General features: G+C 46.6%; 1 protein-coding gene across 1 annotated transcript in view; it reads right to left on the bottom strand.

Moving 5' to 3' along the window:
* The window catches only part of LOC121864703, a 39,664-nt gene extending 21,013 nt beyond the window's left edge, over positions 1–18,651 (bottom strand). Inside the window, exons 1-3 of the mRNA XM_042363862.1 lie at positions 18,195–18,651; positions 13,798–13,981; positions 1,114–1,370 (exon numbers count right to left, since the gene is read on the bottom strand). Of these exons, the coding sequence (XP_042219796.1) occupies positions 1,114–1,370; positions 13,798–13,981; positions 18,195–18,651 (898 nt within the window). The remainder of the gene's footprint in view (positions 1–1,113; positions 1,371–13,797; positions 13,982–18,194) is intronic.
* Positions 18,652–19,195: the final 544 nt, after the last annotated feature.

Below are 19,195 nucleotides of genomic sequence, written 5' to 3'. Positions count from 1 at the left end.
ACAGCCGGCGAGTTCAAGTCAACACTGATGGTTGCAGCTGAAGATGGCGCCTTGTGCTGACAGCTGACGGTAGTGCTGATACCTATAGCTGACGGAAGTGCCACGCTGACATAATAAATTTAATAAATTTACTGCCCAGTGCTCATAAACTGAGACAAGTGCCCGGTGCTGATGGGTGAAGATGAAGCACTGTACTGGGGGCTAAACATGATGTCCGGTTCTGAGACTTAAAATGGAGTCAGGCACCGAGACATAAAAGGCTGTCTGGTACGAGGAGATGAAACTGGTATCCGGTGTCTAATGAACACAGGTGACCACGGCGCCCGCCAGGTGAAAATGGTGTTATGATGATGATAGCGGCCGATGGTGGTTCTTGGCGCTAGATTCTGAAGACCCTGACGCACACGGACTCTCTTAGCTGCGGAAGTTAGGGGAGCTCCTGGAATCGTCGTCCTCTTGTGAACCCCAGATACAGTAGCTTGAGAAGATAGTTCAGTGGTGGTGAAGGTAACTCTCTCTCTCTCTCTCTCTCTGACGGCAACGAGAGATAACGTCTGCTGGAAGAACTCATCTAATTTCGACAACAGTGGGTGACATCCGGTGCCGGTAACAGATGGTGGTATTCAGTGCCTATAATAATTTATGATGTCACTACCCAGTACCTGAAGATGTCTCCCGGTGACTGGTGTTGTCTCCCGGTGTTTGGTAATGTCTCCCGGTGCCTAATGTTGTCTCCCGGTGCCTGGTAATGTCTCCCGGTGCCTGGTGTTGTCTCCCGGTGCCTGGTAATGTCTCCCGGTGCCTGGCAATGTCTCCCGGTACCTGATAATATCTCCCGGTACCTAATAATGTCTCCCGGTACCTAGTGTTGTCTCCCGGTACCTGATAATATCTCCCGGTGCCTGACAATGTCTCCCGGTGCCTGGTAATGTCTCCCGGTACCTGATGATCTCCCTCGAAGCTTAGAATCAATTTCCACAACTTATTTAACATTGTGAGGTTTAAGCAAACAATATACAAGAGAAATACCCACACAACACCCAACACACACACACACTTAACACACCCACTACACCCACTACACCCCACAATACCCAGAAGAGTTATACTTACCCATCAAGCAGTCTGGTTGAGGGAGAGGATAGGTGGTACCATTGCCGTTGAAGTGTGGTCGGCCCGCTAGAGACAGAGGGTTGTGGAGGTTATGGAGGGACTGGAGGTTGAGGAGAGGAGGTTGAATGGAGTCACAGTAGGTACCGTAGGAGGAGCGGCGACCTTCTCTCCTGTTGTTGTCGATGGCACACTGTAGCTCCGCCGGGTTCGAGAGTTTTGTTTTCTCACACTCGTATGGATACAGGTATTTGGTGTACCTGGAGGAAGACAAAGGGGGGGGGGATTAGTACCTGGAGGAAGACAACGGGGGATTAGTACCTGGAGGAAGACAAGAGGGGAATTAGTACCTGGAGGAGGACTGAGGGGAGAATTGTTACTTGGAGAAAGACAACGGGAGAAATATTACCTGGAGGAAGACAAGGGGAAAATTAGTACCTGGAGGAGGGCAATGAGGGATAATTGTTACCTGGAGGAGGACAATGAGAGATAATTGTTACCTGGAGGAGGACAACGAGAGATAATTGTTACCTGGAGAAGGACAATGGGGGATAATTGTTACCTGGAGGAGGATAACGAGAGATAATTGTTACCTGGAGGAGGACAACGAGAGATAATTGTTACCTGGAGGAGGACAATGGGGGATAATTGTTACCTGGAGGAGGACAAGAGGGAAAAAATTATCTAAAAGACATAAAGAAAATTATTTGCAGGACAATAAGGAAAAAAATAAATACAATCTCTTTAACATACAAAACTTAACATGAAAATTATACATGTTTAAAGATTTTAGTTATTGAAGTACAGAAATACAGCTGTAGCGGCACTTGTCTGGGGTTACAGTATTTGAGCAGGTGTTACAGTGACTTTGTAAGCTGTAACACTGAAGAATCAGCTATACAGCATAACAGCAAAGTGACGGGAGTAAGGTTGTGGCTGGGGCAACACACACACACACACACACACACACACACACACACACACACACTGTAGTAAATTCTCAAGACACCATCATTAACAAAGTGTACATCAACCATCTACATGACCCTATGACCTCACCTTCACCTCCTCCTCCTTCCAATTATTCCTCTTCTTCCCCTTCCTCCTCCTCCTCTCCTTCCGATTATTCCTTCTTCTTCCCCTCCTCCTCCTCTTCTCCTCCTCATTCTCCTCCCTCTCCTTCACTTCCCCCTCATCCTCCTTTGCTACATACCTCTGTAATGTCACCTCATCTCTCTTACTCTCCTCCTCCCCCAAAGCATCCTTCCTGCTCACCTCGACCTCCCTTCGTGCATCCCCTCCTCCTCCTCTCCACCCCCTCCTCTACTCCTCCTCCCCCAGTATCCTCCTGCACTATAACTTGACCTCGACCTTCAACACCTCATCCTCGTCCTGCTCCTCCTCCCCCAGTATCCTCCTGCACTATAACTTGACCTCGACCTTCAGCACCTCCTCCTCCAGTACCTTCCTGCACTATAACTTGACCTCGACCTTCAACACCTCATCCTCGTCGTCCTCCTCTTCCTGCACTATAACTCTACCCTCGACCTTAAATCACCATAATGCATTCATATATAAATCCATCACAACTCTATGATGACCCGGAATTAGTGACTGTAGAATGACGTTTTAGCATCCTGACAAGAGATGGTTAGCATACCTGCATAAGCCGTCCACAGGAACAAAAGACTCACAGCTCAAGGTAACTCAGAGTTGAATATATTTTACGATCAGAGGGAAAGGAGGCTCAAATGACAGGTTGGTGGAAGGGGGGGGGGAGGAGGAGGGTAGACAGAGGTGATGGTAGGAGGAGGAAGAGAGAGAGGTGATGGTAGGAGGAGGAGGAGGTGATGGTGGAAGAGGAAGAAGAGAGGGGGGCGATGGTGGAGGAGGAGGAAGAGGGGAGGTGATGGTGGAGGAGGAGGAAGAGGGGGAAGTGATGGTGGAGGAGAAGGAGGGGGAGGTGATGGTGGAGGAGGAGGAAGAGGGGGAAGTGATGGTGGAGGAGAAGGAGGAAGAGGAGGAGGAGGGCAGCAAAGAGAATTGGTGGTGGCAGATAGAGGAGGGGAAGGAAGTGATGGTGGAGGAGGAGGATGGGAAGAGAAGGAAGAGGAGGAGAAGGAAGAAGAGGTGGTGATGGTAAAGGAAGAGGAGGGGAAGAGAAAAAAGAGGAGAAGAAAGAAGAAGGGGAGGTAATGGTAGAGGAGGAGAAGGAAGAAGAGGAGGAGGTGGTGATAGTAGAGGAGGAAGAAGGGATGAGGAGGGAGAGAGGGAGACGGAAGAAGAGAAGGAGATAGTGATGATGATGATGATTGTAGTGGTGATGATTGTGGTGGTGATGATTGTGGTGGTGATGATTGTAGTGGTGATGATTGTGGTGGTGGTTGCAGTGTCTTATGGTACACCCTGCAACATATTCTCCTCTCATGATTGTTGTCTTGGCACTTGAGGGAGAGAGATGAAGGAGTGAGGTGAGGTTTTTCTCGCAACATCTCCTTCATAAAACACTAACTTATCATTCCTCCATCAACCTCCTGGAGATCATAATTTCTCTCTATCCAATGGCAGGAACAACGAGAATCACGAATCACGCAACTTCTTGACTTCTAATGATGGCGTATCTCAGGGCTATGTCTTTACCCCTATTTTATTTCAGTATTAATAATCCAATCACACCGTGTATAAAACAAAGTGATACTGAGATGAGTTAACGACCCGACAGGTAATTCAGAGTTTAAACTGGTTAAGGAAAGGCGGGTGAGTGGGTACGTGGAGAGGCGCCGTAGTGGGCATTCGTGTCAGTGCCGCATAAGGGATATGAAAGTTGCTCTTCGCTGGTCCAAACGCCGATTAGGCCTGGGAACCTGAGTGAGAGGTGCATACATCAAACACACACACACACACACAGTCAGGCACAGGCACACACACACACACACACACACACACACACACACAGTCAGGCACAGGCACACAATGTAATAATGAGAGACCAGGGCACGCAAAATAGCTCCCTCTCTCCCTCCCTCACTTTACACACACAGGTAAGAGGTACCTGTGTCATTACTGTGTTATTATTTCATTCCTAAACACACAACCACCATAGAGAGAGGTTAGATTAGGTTAGGTCAGGTCAGGTTAGGTCAGGTCAGGTTAGGTTAGGTTAGGTCAGGTCATGTTAGGTTAGGTTGGGTTAGAGCAGAGCAGGTTAGGTTATGTTAGGTTAAAATAAGAAAACTATAGAATGATAAAACGAGATAGAATGTAGGATTTGGTGACTGACACAAAAAGCAGAATGTTTTGCGTCAAGGAGGAGGATGTTTTGAGTCATACAAAAAGTATATTTTGTGCCAAGGAAAATACTACGTCAGATAAAGGCTGCAGTTACTGAAGAATGTTTATATTGGTGGAGGTGAGGTGAGTGAGGTGAGGTGAGGTGAGATGAGATGAGGTGGAAGCGAGGGAAAGTGTTTGAAGTCTCACATAACTCTCCTAAGTGTTAATTTAAGTGGCACTTACTTAACACCTAAACAAAAGTGAAGGTAAATAAAATTAGAATAAAAATGACGTCAAAGATATTTAGGTAAATAAAGTGAGGCGCGGAAGATGAGACGGGCGGAGACAACAGAAGACGGAAGTGAAAGCCAAGAGGTAGACAGGTTAGACGGAGGTGGTACACACACACACACACACACACAGACACACACACACACACACACACACACACACACACACACACACACACACACACACACTGAATAAACGAACACAATTTTTATCAAGGAATTTTTGTCCTATTTGCCATTACTTAACGTCAAGGTCTTCTTCTACACTAGTTACAAGAAACAAGTGATACAGGTGTAGAGAGACAAGGTCAACATCTGTAAGTACCTCATTACCTGCAGTTATACACCTGTCCGGGGTAACACACCTGCTGCTAGGCCACGACACCTGCTATTCTGACCTAAAATTCTTAAGAAACTCCGTAAATAAGAATTAACAGAATATTTCATAGTTACGTCATTAACTTTATATTCACAGGTAAAATGGACAGTCAATATGTAAACATCTTTGAGAATCTGGACACGTTCTTCATCTCCCTCAGGCCGTCTCTGTTGTAATCTCCTGCAACAGAACTGACGTATTTCCGGGGGTCGCTATCTCTCTATTTCCATCTCTTAGAACTATTTCTCGTTTATGACTTTTTTAGAACTGTTATCTCTCTCTCTCTCTCTCTCTCTCTCTCTCTCTCTCTCTCTCTCTCTCTCTCTCTCTCTCTATCTCCACAACCATCTCTCACTTGCGACTGTTTAGAATTACTCTCTCTCTCTCACAACCATCTCTCACTTGCGACTGTTTAGAATTACTTCTCTCTCTCTCTCTCTCTCTCTCTCTCTCTCTCTCTCTCTCAGAACTATCTTCCACTGGCCCAAGACAACTGAACTATCATAAACTATTCAGATCAGTTCCATCGTTAACTATCATATAGTTTCTTGAACCACTGAGAGCCATTACCATCCGTGGAGTAGGTGGTGGTTCTACTGGTTCTTACTACTAGTACCACTACCACAACTACTACTACCATTACCACCACTACTACCAAACACCATTACAACAACCACTATCTACATCGTTACCACCAGCCAGTACCACCACTGCTATAACTGCTACAACTACTACCACTATTTTTACCAACTCCACCACCACCACTACCACCACAACCACCAACGTTATAAACAGGAATCTTCCAAGAACGCCCTGCCAGTAGTGGTGGAGGGCGTGGGGTGACGACGGCAGAAGGACGGCCACACCAGTAAGACGGTAGCGGGCGTGGGCTGGGTTGGGCGTGTGGGGGCGTGGTCGGGGCTGACTTACGTGGGGCGCGCCCACCGTTTACGAGCGCGCGGACCACAGTCTCCCAGCCTTACTTGGCCTCGATACCACAGTATAAAACCCACATCGCTACCAACCTCACGGACACGGACGCTCGCACACACAAGGCCACGAACATATATGGGAACACGGGCGGTCATACACACACACACAAGGGCACGAACATACGAGTATATAAGGACACGGACGCTCACACGTACACACAAGGCCACGATCATATAAAGGAACATGGACGCTCACACACGTACACACAAGGCCACACGAACGCACACGAGCTAGAACACACACACACACACACACACACACACACACACACACACACACACACACACACACACACACACACACACACACACAATAATAACAGTTCGGGGCCCGACAAACAGACTAACAAGCCCTGACCTAACATAAACAACCCCGCTATAGCAGTTGTCTTCCATTACCGTCTCATGTTATGCATAGTTAATACGTGTAACTTAAATGAGCTTGTTACAACACGAACCCATACTTGTTATTAGGTCCTGTTCGGTCTAGTTAGGTCTTGTTAGCTGTTGTTAATTTTTGTTTGGTCTTGTTTGGTCTTGTTAGCTATTGTTTGGTCTTGTTAGCTATTGTTTGGTCTTGTTAGCTATTGTTTGGTCTTGCTAGCAGTTGTTAGCTGTTGTTAGGTCTTGTGTGTGTTTGTGTGTGTATGTGTGTAGGTCTTTTTAGATCTTGTTAGGTTTTGTTAGGTCTTATTGGGTCTTGTTAGGTCTAGTTAGCTGTTCTTAGGTCTTGTTAGGTCTAATTGGGTCTTTAGGTCTTGTTAGATCATGCTAGCAGTTGTTAGCTGTTTTAAGGTCTTGTGTGTGTGTGTGTGTGTGTGTGTGTGTGTGTGAGTGTGTGTTTCTGTAGTCCGTAAACTTAGGTTAGGTTAGGTTAGGTTCCATCACATGAGTGAGTTCATCAGTTACAACAACAGAAAACGACACATAGTAAACACGACAGATAATGTATACGCGGGTCTCAACAACTCGTTTTGGAGGTGTTCACTTGGGTGCCTCCAGATGATTTGTAGGAGTGTGGGTGACAAGTGTCAGTGCGGGAGGTAACAGACAGCGGTGTGTGTGTCGGCAACTATCTCCTGTCCACATTGTAACCCTTTGAGCTCAGAGAATGTTGTCCACGTGGCCTCCAGCCCAGAGCTCTGCCATGGCACAATGGGTCGTGTGGCAGGAGGCAATAGGAGCGACGGGTCAGTCTGGCGGTCACGGGGTTACTGCGAGGCGAGGCGAGGCGCTTAACACCAGTAGCAGCTTGTGTGATGATGGCCAGACCCCTCCCCTCCCTCCTCCCACGCAAGCTGTGCTGTGCTGTATGCTGTTGTGTGCTGTGCTGTATGCTGTTGTGTACTTACTGTTGTTGCTTTAGTACCCTCTCCCATACCACCTGATACCTGGTATGTAATTGTGGAGTTAGAATTTACCCTTACACCTTCACACGTCCTTACCTTGTTCCTCCTTGTTCTCCTCCTCCTCATCCTCCTCCTCCTCCCTCCTCCTCCCTCTCCTCCTCCCTCCTTCCCTCTTTCATCAACACCTCCTCCTGCAGCTTGGCCATCTGACGACCCCCTATAATGTGTCCTCACCACCACCCCATGTGTCCTCACCACCACCCTCATGTGTCCTCACCACCACCCTCATGTGTCCTCACCACCACCCCTCATGTGTCCTCATGTGTCCTCACCACCACCCCTCATGTGTGTGTCCTCACCACCACCCTCATGTGTCCTCACCACCATGTGTCCTCACCACCACCCTCATTTGTCCTCACCACCACCCTCATGTGTCCAAGACCACCACCCTCATGTGTCCTCACCACCACCCTCATGTGTCCAAGACCACAGCTGCAGCCAGAAACACACACACACATACACACCTGTCAGAGCTGGCATGTGTATAATTCACCTCACCATAAATGAATAATAATACAGGGAAAATAAAACATAATGAGATATTTGACTCAGGTCTTTTATTTCCATAGATTAAATAAATCAAATATCCAAAGACTCGAAGAAAAAAATTAAGTTCCCGAATAGCGTCAGGTCATATCCAACTGGCTGATGACGTCACACAAGACACTAACGCCAAACCGGCCACCCAACGAGTGTTTGAGTGTTTTATGTCACCTGTTAAGTTAATATATATGTTTGTTTACATTGTTCTATTTCTACCATCAAAATAAACTGTGTGTACTATTGGTGGTGTTTGAGGTTGAGTTACTGTAAAGAATAATACCCCAAAAAAAATTCTCACTGGTATTTATCATATTAGGATTTTTTTTTTTTTTTACAGTATGATAAAGACTGACACGTGGACACTAAAGTAACATTCCTCCTCATTTAAAACGATCAACCCCAAATAACTCCCGTTTTCTACACAGGTAAACACCATCCCTAACTCATATAAACATCACACATTACAACTCCTATCACAGACCCTTGAATATAAACCAACAATATCACGCCCATTATCTCACCAATCGCAATATGTAGAGTCAATAAAATATGAAATGTGTTTAATAAATGGACTATTAACAATCAAACTACATCTAGGGTGCCGCCTCCGCCAATCACGAGCGAGGACGAGGCTGGTTTAATCAAGGTGATCGGAGAACCCCTTAGTGAAGCGCCCCGGGTGACCACCACCACTACTGCCTAATAAATATGATTGTCCGGGATATTGTAATGTTAATGCAGGAGGAGGAGGAGGAGGAGGAGGAGGAGGGGAGGGGTAGGGAGGGGGGAGAGGAGGAGGAGGAGGGAGGGGTAGGAGGAGGAGGAGGAGGAGGAGGGTAGGGAGGAGGAGGAGGAGGAGGGGGGGAGGAGGAGGAGGAAGGGTAGGGAGGAGGAGGAGGAGGAGGAGGAGGAGGGGGTAGGAAGGAGGGGGAGGATGGGTAGGAGGAGGAGGAGGATGGGTAAGAGTAGGAGGAGGATGGGTAAGAGGAGGAGGAGTTGAGAGAGGGGATGGGAAGGAGGAGGAAGAGGTGGGAGGAGGAAGGGTAGGATGAGAGAGAGGAGGAGGAGGTGAGAAGGGAATGGATAGGAGGAGGAGGTAAAAGTGAGAGAGGGATGGAGGAAGAGGAGGAGGATGAGTACGCAAGAAGGGACACGGGTAGGAGGAGAGGGAAGAGGAAAAGGGAGGAGGAGGAGAAATAAATGGTAAGAAAGGAAGTAATGTAAGTTGAGGACGGAGAGAAAGACAGACATTTAGACAGATAGCTATTTAAACAGACAGACATATACTTCTGGCATATCCCCACTAAATTATCACTCCCCGCACATGTACCACAGACAGACAGACAGAGATTTCGACAGACAATCAAGAGGAAATAGACAGGCATTTAAAAAGGCAATTACGAGATGGACAGAGAGGCATTTAAACATACCAGCCTCTTGCATATAATTTGTTTCGGGGATTTTTATCGAGTCGTGAAAATAATATGTAAAGAAAAACAAAACAGCGATAAAGATATTATTGTAATTTGGAATTCGTGGTTAAAAAACAAATTGCTGTCGAATATTGAGTTGTGGGCGAGGAGCGGAAGACGCCAGTCATGGTAACAAGAGAGGAGGAGGGGGAAGAGGAGGAGGGGAGGAGGAAGAGAAGGAGGGGGAGGAGGAAGAGGAGGAGGAGGAAGGTCTTTTATTTAGCGACTGATGCGTCGATTAATAGCTTATTTTGGGGAAGAGGAGGAAGAGGAAGGTAAGGAGGAAGAGGAAGGGAAGGAGGAAGAGGGGGGAGAAGGAGGAGGGTTCTTGTCTCTCACGAATGATACGTCCATCATAAATTTATTTAGGCGTGTTAGTGTGGTTAAGAACACCTGGGGAAGGGTTAACACACCTGTCCCCCCTCTTCCTTCCTCCCTCCCTCCCATATCCTCTCCCTCTTTTTCCTCCTCTCTCTCCCTCCCAGTCCCTCTCTACCCCGTCTCCCTTCCTTTCCCTCGCTCCCAGTCCCTCTCTACCCCCTCTCCCTCCTCTATCTTTCCCTCGTCCTCCCCCCCATCTCTTCTCCGTCCTCTTCCTATCATTCCCTCCCTCCCATCTGTCCTTTCCTTCCCCCTTTCCCTCTCTCCCTCCTCTCTCTTTCCCTCTATCTCTCTCCCTCTCACTCTACTTTTCCCTCTCTCCTTCTTCTTCTCCCTCTCCCTTCCTCTCGCTTACGCTCTTCTTCTCCATCACCCTCTCTCTTCCTTTCTCTCTTCTCCTCTTCCTCCTCCTCTCCCTCACACCTGTACATTGTCAGGTTAATTATCTTAGGTTCCATGTCGTTTTAATTTTGTTGTTATCAAGTTTTTCATCAAGTCTCGTTCATCGTTCCTTACAGAGAGAAAAATATGGCCCCCAAAGAAAAAAATGACCTTGCACTGATAAAACACCGAAGCATGGCACTGGATAAAGAGAAGTATGTCCCTCTAAACAAAGAAGAACGACCCTCCACAAACAAACACACAACCCTCTATAGACACTATGTATAACACTAAACAAAGACAGGAAACAAATACTCTATAGTCCCTCCCTTAGACATAAACAGTACCCCCCCTCCCTAACACACAGCTTCATGTAGTATAAGAGGTAAGCGTCGAGTCTTGGTGAAAGAGGATCACATCTCCCGTTGAATATGACAAGAGGAACCCCAGTGGCCACTCCAAGGTCCAGGGTTTATTATTAATGACATCGTAATTACATATCTAATACACCGCCTAATTTGCATACTGGCCAGACACACGCCATTACTCCTCACCCCCACCTCTGTAATGATTGGCAGGATGAGATTTTCTGATTTCACTTGAAGATTAGTCTCTCTCTCCAATCCCCTTCCCCTCCATCCCCTCCTTCCCTCCCTCCCCCCTCCCCAGCCACACCAGTTTATTTCACCTGATGATCAGATACCTTAACTCTGCTTGTGGGGTTAGGTTAAATTAGGTTAGCGTTAGGGTAGTTATTCTTATGGTGAAATAGATTAGGTTAGGTTAGGTTAGGTTGGGTTAAGGTAAGGTAGGTTAAGTTAGGTTAGGTTAGGTTAGGTTAGGTTAAGTTGGGTTAAGGTAAGGTAGGTAAAGTTAGGTTAGGTTAGGGTGGTTAATCATTAGGTATAATATGTTAGGGTGCCTAATCTTCATGCGATTCAATTTCCCCCCCTGAACTAGTGACACAGGGAGGGAGAAAGATTTATTTATTCTATAACTCAAAAGTAGATGAATGGATCAACCTGGATTGCTTTATTAACTTACAAGATAAAGATTATTAATAAGGGGATAAAAAAAATGGATACTTTGCTGCATTGAGACTCTACCCCTTAATGGATGCTGAAATACGTTGAGACTCTACCTTGTAATGGATACGTAATTGCACTAAGACTCTACCTTCTGTTACGTTTTAGTTAATGAAAGAAAATTTGGAGAAAAAATGACGTAAGGATTTTTGGCTTGTTGCTGTGTTATCTAGGAGGGAGGTAAGGGGGGAGGGAGAGAAGGAAGGGAAGATGAGGGAAAGAGAAGTGGGGGAGAGATGATAAAGAGAAAGGGGGATAGGGAGGTGATGGACGTGAGGGAGAGGGGTGATAAAGATAGAGGGAAATGGAAGGGAAATGGTAGATGAAGGAGAGAGATAGGAAGGTAAGGGAGGGAGGGAGGAAGGGAGAAAGATAATAAAAAGGGATGTGAGAAAAAGAGAAGGAGATGGAAGTGAGAGAGATGAAGAAGGGGAGAGAGAGAGAGAGAGAGAGAGAGAGAGAGAGAGAGAGAGAGAGAGAGAGAGAGAGAGAGAGAGAGAGAGAGAGGTCCGGGCACCACCAGTAAGCCATGCATAATTCATGTCAACAGCCAAATATTTAAATTGATAGCAAGAGCGCTGGTCACTTATGAGTCTCGCTGACGCTCCCTCCCTTCAATCCCCCTCCATCCTTCTCTCCCTTCAATCTCCTCCCTTGCCTCACTCCTTCATTCCCCTCCCTTGCCTCCTTCCCTCCTTCAATCTCCACCCTTCCTCTCTCCCTCCTTCAATTTCCTTCAATCTTCCTCCCTCAATCTCCTTCCTTCCCCTCCTTCAATCTTCCCTTCCAAATCCCTCCCTCCCCCAACTCCCTTTGCCTCCTCCCTCCTTCAATCCCTCCTCCCTCTCCTTCACTCTCCTTGCCTCCTCCACCTTCAATCCCATAACTTCCTCCCTCCGTCAACACCCCCTTCATACCTTCCTTCCTTCCTTTCTATCCTCCCTTTCCTCCATTCCTTTTATCCTCCCTCCCTCCTCCCCTCAAGCCCTTCACATGAGTTCACTAAGCCAACACAACAAACTCGAAAGAATTCAAATCGTATTAAAAATCAAAACAATTATTGAAGTCAAAGTTCCCCTCTGGCTCAGTCTTAACATACAAGGAGTCTGTCACCCAAGGCTTAGAAAATGTATCTGTTTCTATCACAACAACGATGAAAAAGATATTGACAAGATACACAAACTAACTATTATTCACGATGGTAATTTCTGAGCCACTTTGGGTATTGTGAATGGCTTTTGAATATTATTGTATATGGTCTATCAATCTTCGTTATTTTCCTTCTCCTCCTCCTCCTCCTTCTCTTCTCTTCTCTTTCTACCATTTATTACACTTACTACTACTACTACAACTACAACTAATAATAATAATACAACTACTACTACTTCTACTACTTCTAAAGCTACAGGGTACTTCAGGGTACTACTACTACATCATCTACTACTACTAACTGATCCCCGTAGCTCTCCTTACATTATGTATTAAAGAAGAAACGAATCGAAGTACCATTGTGTCGTCAGCCCCCACGAACACACCATCACCCCCCCACACACACCACCTGAGCTCACCTCCCCCAGCAGCGCCTGCCACTGGGTCCTCACTACCAGGTCTGAGCTCATCACTAATGCAAACCTCAATTTCCTTGGATGGGCGGGCGTGGGAAAGTGTAGGATGGGCGGCCAGAGGATGAGAGGGATGGAGAGGCGTGGGATGGTCGATGTGAGTATGGAAGGGGGATAGACAGGAAAGGGAGGAGGAGGGGGGAGGAGTAATGTGGGATGGTCAATGTGAGGATGGAAGGGGACCAGACGGGAATGGATAGGAGGGAAGAAAGTGGGGGGGCGGGTGGCGTGGAAATGGAAGGTGTGGAAAAGGTGCTGGATGGTGTAGTATGATCTCAAGAGCTACTGGGTTCTGGGGTGGTCTAAGAACTTACTGGGTTCTGAGAATTGAAGGTCTAAGAACTTACCACAGGTTCTGGTGTGAAGGTCTAGAACTTACTGGGTTCTGGTGAAGGTCACAAGAACTTACTGGGTTCCTGAGTGTAAAGGCCACAAGAACTTACTGGGTTCTGAGGTGCAGTCTGAAACTTACTGGGTTCTGAGGGTGAAGGTCTAGAACTTACTGGGTTCTGAGGGTGAAAGGTCACAGAACTTACTGGGTTCTGGTGAAGGCCACAGAACTTACTGGAGTTCTGAAATTGAAGGTCCTGGGAGCTTACTGGGTTCTGGTGAAGGCCACAGAGCTTACTGGGTTCTGAGAGTGAAGGTCTGCAGAGCTTTACTGGGTTCTCAAATTGAAGGTCACAAGAACTTACTGGGTTCTGAGGGTGAAGGCCACAAGAACTTACTGGGTTCTGAGTGTGAAGGCCACAAGAACTTACTGGGTTCTGAGGGTGAAGGTCACAAGAACTTACTGGGTTCTGAGGGTGAAGGTCACAAGAACTTACTGGGTTCTGAGGGTGAAGGTCACAAGAACTTACTGGGTTCTGAGGGTGAAGGCGGCGCTGGTGATGGAGGAAGGCAGTTTCAGTCCCTTGATAATCTCTTGCCACAACTTCTTGTTGATGACGTCCACGAGGCCGCCGCGAGCCACCACCAGGTTGTACAGCTCGTAGAGGTCCAGCACCTGCTTGGCCATGATGGGCAGCCGGTTGATGGGCGTACCTGATGGGCGGGAGAACAGTGTTAGTGATGGGTGTACCTGATGGGCGGGAGAACAGTGTTAGTGATGGGTGTACCTGATGGGCGGGAGAACAGTGTTAGTGATGGGTGTACCTGATGGGCGGGAGAACAGTGTTAGTGATGGGTGTACCTGATGGGCGGGAGAACATAGTGTTAGTGATGGGTGTACCTGATGGGCGGGAGAACAGTGTTAGTGATGAGTGTACCTGATGGGCAGGAGGGAACAGTGTTAGTGATGGGTGTACCTGATGGGCGGGAGAACAGTGTTACTGATGGGTGTACCTGATGGGCGGGAGAACAGTGTTAGTGATGGGTGTACCTGATGGGCAGAGAACAGTGTTACTGATGGGTGTACCTGATGGGCGGGAGAACAGTGTTGATGATGGGTGTACCTGATGGGCGGGAGAACATAGTGTTAGTGATGGGTGCACCTGATGGGCGGGAAAACATAGTGTTGTGATGGGTGTACCTGGTGGGCAGGGAGAACAGTGTTACTGATGGGTGGCTTGCCTGATGTACAGTGTTAGTGATGGGTGTACCTGATGGGCGGGAGAACAGTGTTACTGATGGGTGTACCTGATGGGAGGAGAACAGTGTTGGTGATGGGTGTACCTGATGGGCAGGAGAACAGTGTGCTGATGGAATTGTACCTGATGGGCAGGGAGAACAGTGTTGCCCAGTGGGTGTACCTGATGGGAGGGAGGGAGCAGTGTTAGTGATGGGTGTACCTGATGGGCAGGAGAAGACAGTGTTACTGATGGGTGTACCTGATGGGCGGGGAGAACAGTGTTAGTGATGGGTGTACCTGATGGGAGGGAGAACACAGTGTTACTGATGGGTGTGCCTGATGGGCAGAGAGGAGGGCTTATAGTGGTGGCGTGATGGGTGTACCTGATGGGCGGGAGAACAGTGTTACTGATGGGTGTACCTGATGGGCGGGAGAACAGTGTTAGTGATGGGTGTACCTGATGGGCGGGAGAACATAGTGTTAGTGATGGGTGTACCTGATGGGCGGGAGAACAGTGTTACTGATGGGTGTACCTGGTTGACACAAGGTTATCCTCATGTTATTAACATTATTCGGTTTACAACAGTCAGTCACTCAGTCAACTTATAACACCAGCATGAGGACGAGTCAGTAAGCCAGTCATTCAGTTAATTTACACCTTCAGATACAGCCAAACAGTCAGTCAGTCAACTTAAAGCACCAGCACCACCAGTCAGGGAGGCAGTACAAGCTGAGGTGCCAACTGGTGCCAGTCATCAAAAGTGCCACGAGTGATAAATGAAGCGTGTGGACGATGGTAGAGCGTCACTGTTATTAATGGACCCACAACAATTAGTGCCGCTGCCAATATGGAGAGCGGTGGGCGGCAGGGTGGCAGTGGTGGGCGGCCGGGAGGGCGGGGGGGGGGGGCGGCAGCGGTGGCAGAGCAATATCACTTCCCAGCTCACCACCCCGTCTGATTAATGGTGGTCCCTCTCCAACACCCCAGCCACCCTCACCACCCTAGCCACCCACACACCCACCAAGTTCCCTCCCTCTCTCCCTCACAATATAACACATGGACTCCATATTGCATTTTCGTGTCACTCCCTACGCGTCCCATCATGAATTTGAATTATTTTTTTGTAGTTCTAACCCGGGAGTGACTAGTTTATTGTGCACCCTCAATTCATCTTGTAAGCTACATCAGAGGTCAGGAACAGCGTTTATCAGACCCCAATAATCAGGTTAATATATCAAGTTCTTAACACAGTGGTTAACTTTTCTACTATAGGTGTTAAATATATAGTCTCAATATATATTCGCTATATTATCACATATAATATACTAAGACCTCTCGCTATACACTTCTATTTTCTCATAGTTTAGGACCTTTTCACTATAGATAGATGGCCATTAATACTGTCACATCATACAGGGACCAGCACCATACACACACCATACAGCATCATACAAACACTTTTCTTCCTTACACACACACACACACACACACACACACACACACACACACACACCTTCCTACCAACAGTGGACAAAGCCCTCCAAGCATCCCTCTGTCGACCGTCCTCTTCCTCCTCCTCCTTCTGTTTTTCATCCTCATTTTTATCTCCTCCTCCTCCTCCTCCTCCTACACTATCCTTCTCTGTATTCATTTACCAATCCATCTCTTTCCCTACCAGGTGACGGAGACAACAGCTCAGGTCGGTAGGTAAGTAGGTACCAGTGACGCCAATTCCGTAACATTCATCCTCCTATCCCTCCCTCTCCTCCATCCCTTCTCCCAATCCCTCGCTCTCCCTCATCCCTTCCCCCAATTCCCCCTTTTCTTAACCCTTCCCACAATTCCTCCCTCTCTTCCCTTCTTCCAATCCCTCCCTCTCCGCTCCCCTCTCCCTACCACCCAGGTTGACTCCTTAATTACACAGGTAGGTAATGAGACGTGGAGAATTATCCACATTTCAAGTATTTTCCTCTCATACAAAAAAAGAAAAATAAGAGAGAGACATTTTAAACCCCTGACAAAAAAATAATAATTAGTAACATCCGCTCATAAGTCACACCGAAAGTTAATATCCATCATCACATTAACATGCTAATTACGTTAATATAAACGCTCCCCGGTGCTCATAAACTGACGCGGTGGGACAAAAAAAAAAAGAGAACACACACACACACTACACTGGGGTACAGGAGGGGTGGTGGTGGCTGCCAGACTCAAGACCACCAGCAGGAGACGGACAGAGAGAACTGGTCACAAGTCCCACTCGAGGTTGTTATTATTGCTCCTACATACTCCAGGTTAAATTAAGTCTTGGGTCATTTTTAAGGTCAAGTGTGGCCATATTTCGGGGTCATTATTTGTGGTGTAACTTGTGGCCATCACCTGATTCCTCGCCCCAAGGTCTTCATCAAGTTATAATCTAGGTTAAATGTGGCCATGTTTCACGACACAACCAGATGATACCTCTGGTCATTGTGGCCATCTGGGTACTAATTCCAGAGAGGTGGACCTGGTAAAAAGCGGCCATGTTTCAGGTCAGAGCCAACTAACATATCAGCTTTACTTACGTGTAATTGAAACTGAAGCGGATTATTCAACTATTTTTTTCTCACAAACACAAAGTGAATATCAACATGGCTGAGCCTCTTGGTACCTCCTCAACTGGTTATAATAGGTTGAGTTGAAGGTTCCATTAGACTAGACCTCAATCATAATAACAAAGCTAAATTAGATATGGGGCCCCTTAGGACTGAAAGCTAATTGTAAATAGAACTAGGGGGCCCAGTCAGCCATCAAGAGGAACCAAAGGGGTGCCAGGCGTGCCAACCTCATTCCTGAGTGAGTACCAAGAAAAAATTGCACTAAATTACTCTACTGGGTCACTATTCTCTCCACCATTCTATATAACTACTGTAATATACTGTACCGCCACTCATATAAGCGAAGAGTCAGTACCCTAGCCTAACCCAACCCAACCCAACCACCATAATATAGCTTAACTGATAACTAAGAACCAGTAATGTGTGATGAAATACTGAATGAGAACACGACATTACCTGAGGTCATTAGTCTACCTGTCGATACACTTACCTGGTGTAATTTCTCACTGTTTGTTATATTTTGATGAAGAGTTAGATAATACTGTGTTATATGGAGTGTAATTATACCCTCATTACTGTTATAGATACTGGGTAATTATAGGTGATAAAATAGTACTAAAGAAGGGTGTTAGATCAGATCTTATTAGGGTTTGATTACTTTAGACGGCTACTGATGGAATTAGGTACTAAATTAATGGATAACACTCGCCATATCTGGTATAATTGGAACATAACCACAGTCGATTAAACAACTAATACAGAGATTTGTCGTTAATGTTTCGTAAATTATTGAACAGGAAACGAAGAGTATAATTCTTACTTAACTATTACATCCAGAGACTTGTTGAAGACTTAGAAGTTCTGTAGAGTAATAAGACCTGGGCTGTATTCTAAGGCTTGTATAACGTCAGTTCTATTAGTAATGATCCCGTGTTATTGGTACCATGTAATGAATTATTTGACAGGAAGCGTAGTAGGACACACTCCCCCTCCCCTCCATCATCAATATAAATGTTGCAACTGATACATCGTGTTGCAAGGAACGCATGATAACAGATACCCCTTGTTGCAGGGAAGGAGTAATACCAGATACCCCGTGTTGCAGGGTACGCATGATAACAGGTACCCCGTGTTGCAGGGTACGCATGATAACAGATACCCCGTGTTGCAGGGAAGGAGTAATACCAGATACCCCGTGTTGCAGGGTACGCATGATAACAGATACCCCGTGTTGCAGGGTACGCATGATAACAGATACCCCTTGTTGCAGGGAAGGAGTAATACCAGATACCCCGTGTTGCAGGGTACGCATGATAACAGGTACCCCGTGTTGCAGGGTACGCATGATAACAGATACCCCGTGTTGCAGGGAAGGAGTAATACCAGATACCCCGTGTTGCAGGGTACGCATGATAACAGATACCCCGTGTTGCAGGGTACGCATGATAACAGATACCCCTTGTTGCAGGGAAGGAGTGATAACAGATACCCCGTGTTGCAGGGTACGCATGATAACAGATACCCCGTGTTGCAGGGTACGCATGATAACAGATACACGCGAGGTGGTCAGTGTCGTCGCTGGAGCCATAAAAGTGAGGTGAGTCGACCAAAATGACCTTATAATATCTACCTCTCCTCACACACACACACACACACACACACACACACACACACAGGTAAAACAAGTGTACCTGCTCCATCTACCTGAGTTATGAAGCTAATTTAATTTTCTTTATATGTCTTCTTCTAGCTACCTCTTGTCTTGCCCTCACCTGGTGTCTGTATATACATTGGTGTAACAGTGGTTATGTATGTATGTATGTATGTATGTATGTATGTATGTATGTATGTATGTACTGTAAGTATATTTTATCGTCGAAGTTATTTTTTTTCGTCGGTAGTCTACAAATTTTAGTGTCAACACCTATAAATGACAACGATCGTGTCTCTCTGTCTGTCTCTCTGTCTGTCTGTCTGTCTGTCTGTCTGTCTGTCTGTGATCATCTGGAGGCAACAACAGCCGTCAGCGAAAAGTCTCACATATTTTTGATAAAACAATAAAATTTCACAAACAATAAATTTTAACT

The sequence above is a fragment of the Homarus americanus genome, unplaced genomic scaffold (assembly GCF_018991925.1).
Source record: "Homarus americanus isolate GMGI-L3 unplaced genomic scaffold, GMGI_Hamer_2.0 scaffold57965, whole genome shotgun sequence".
NCBI lineage: Eukaryota > Metazoa > Arthropoda > Malacostraca > Decapoda > Nephropidae > Homarus > Homarus americanus.
This window is presented reverse-complemented; position numbering and strand designations above follow the sequence as displayed.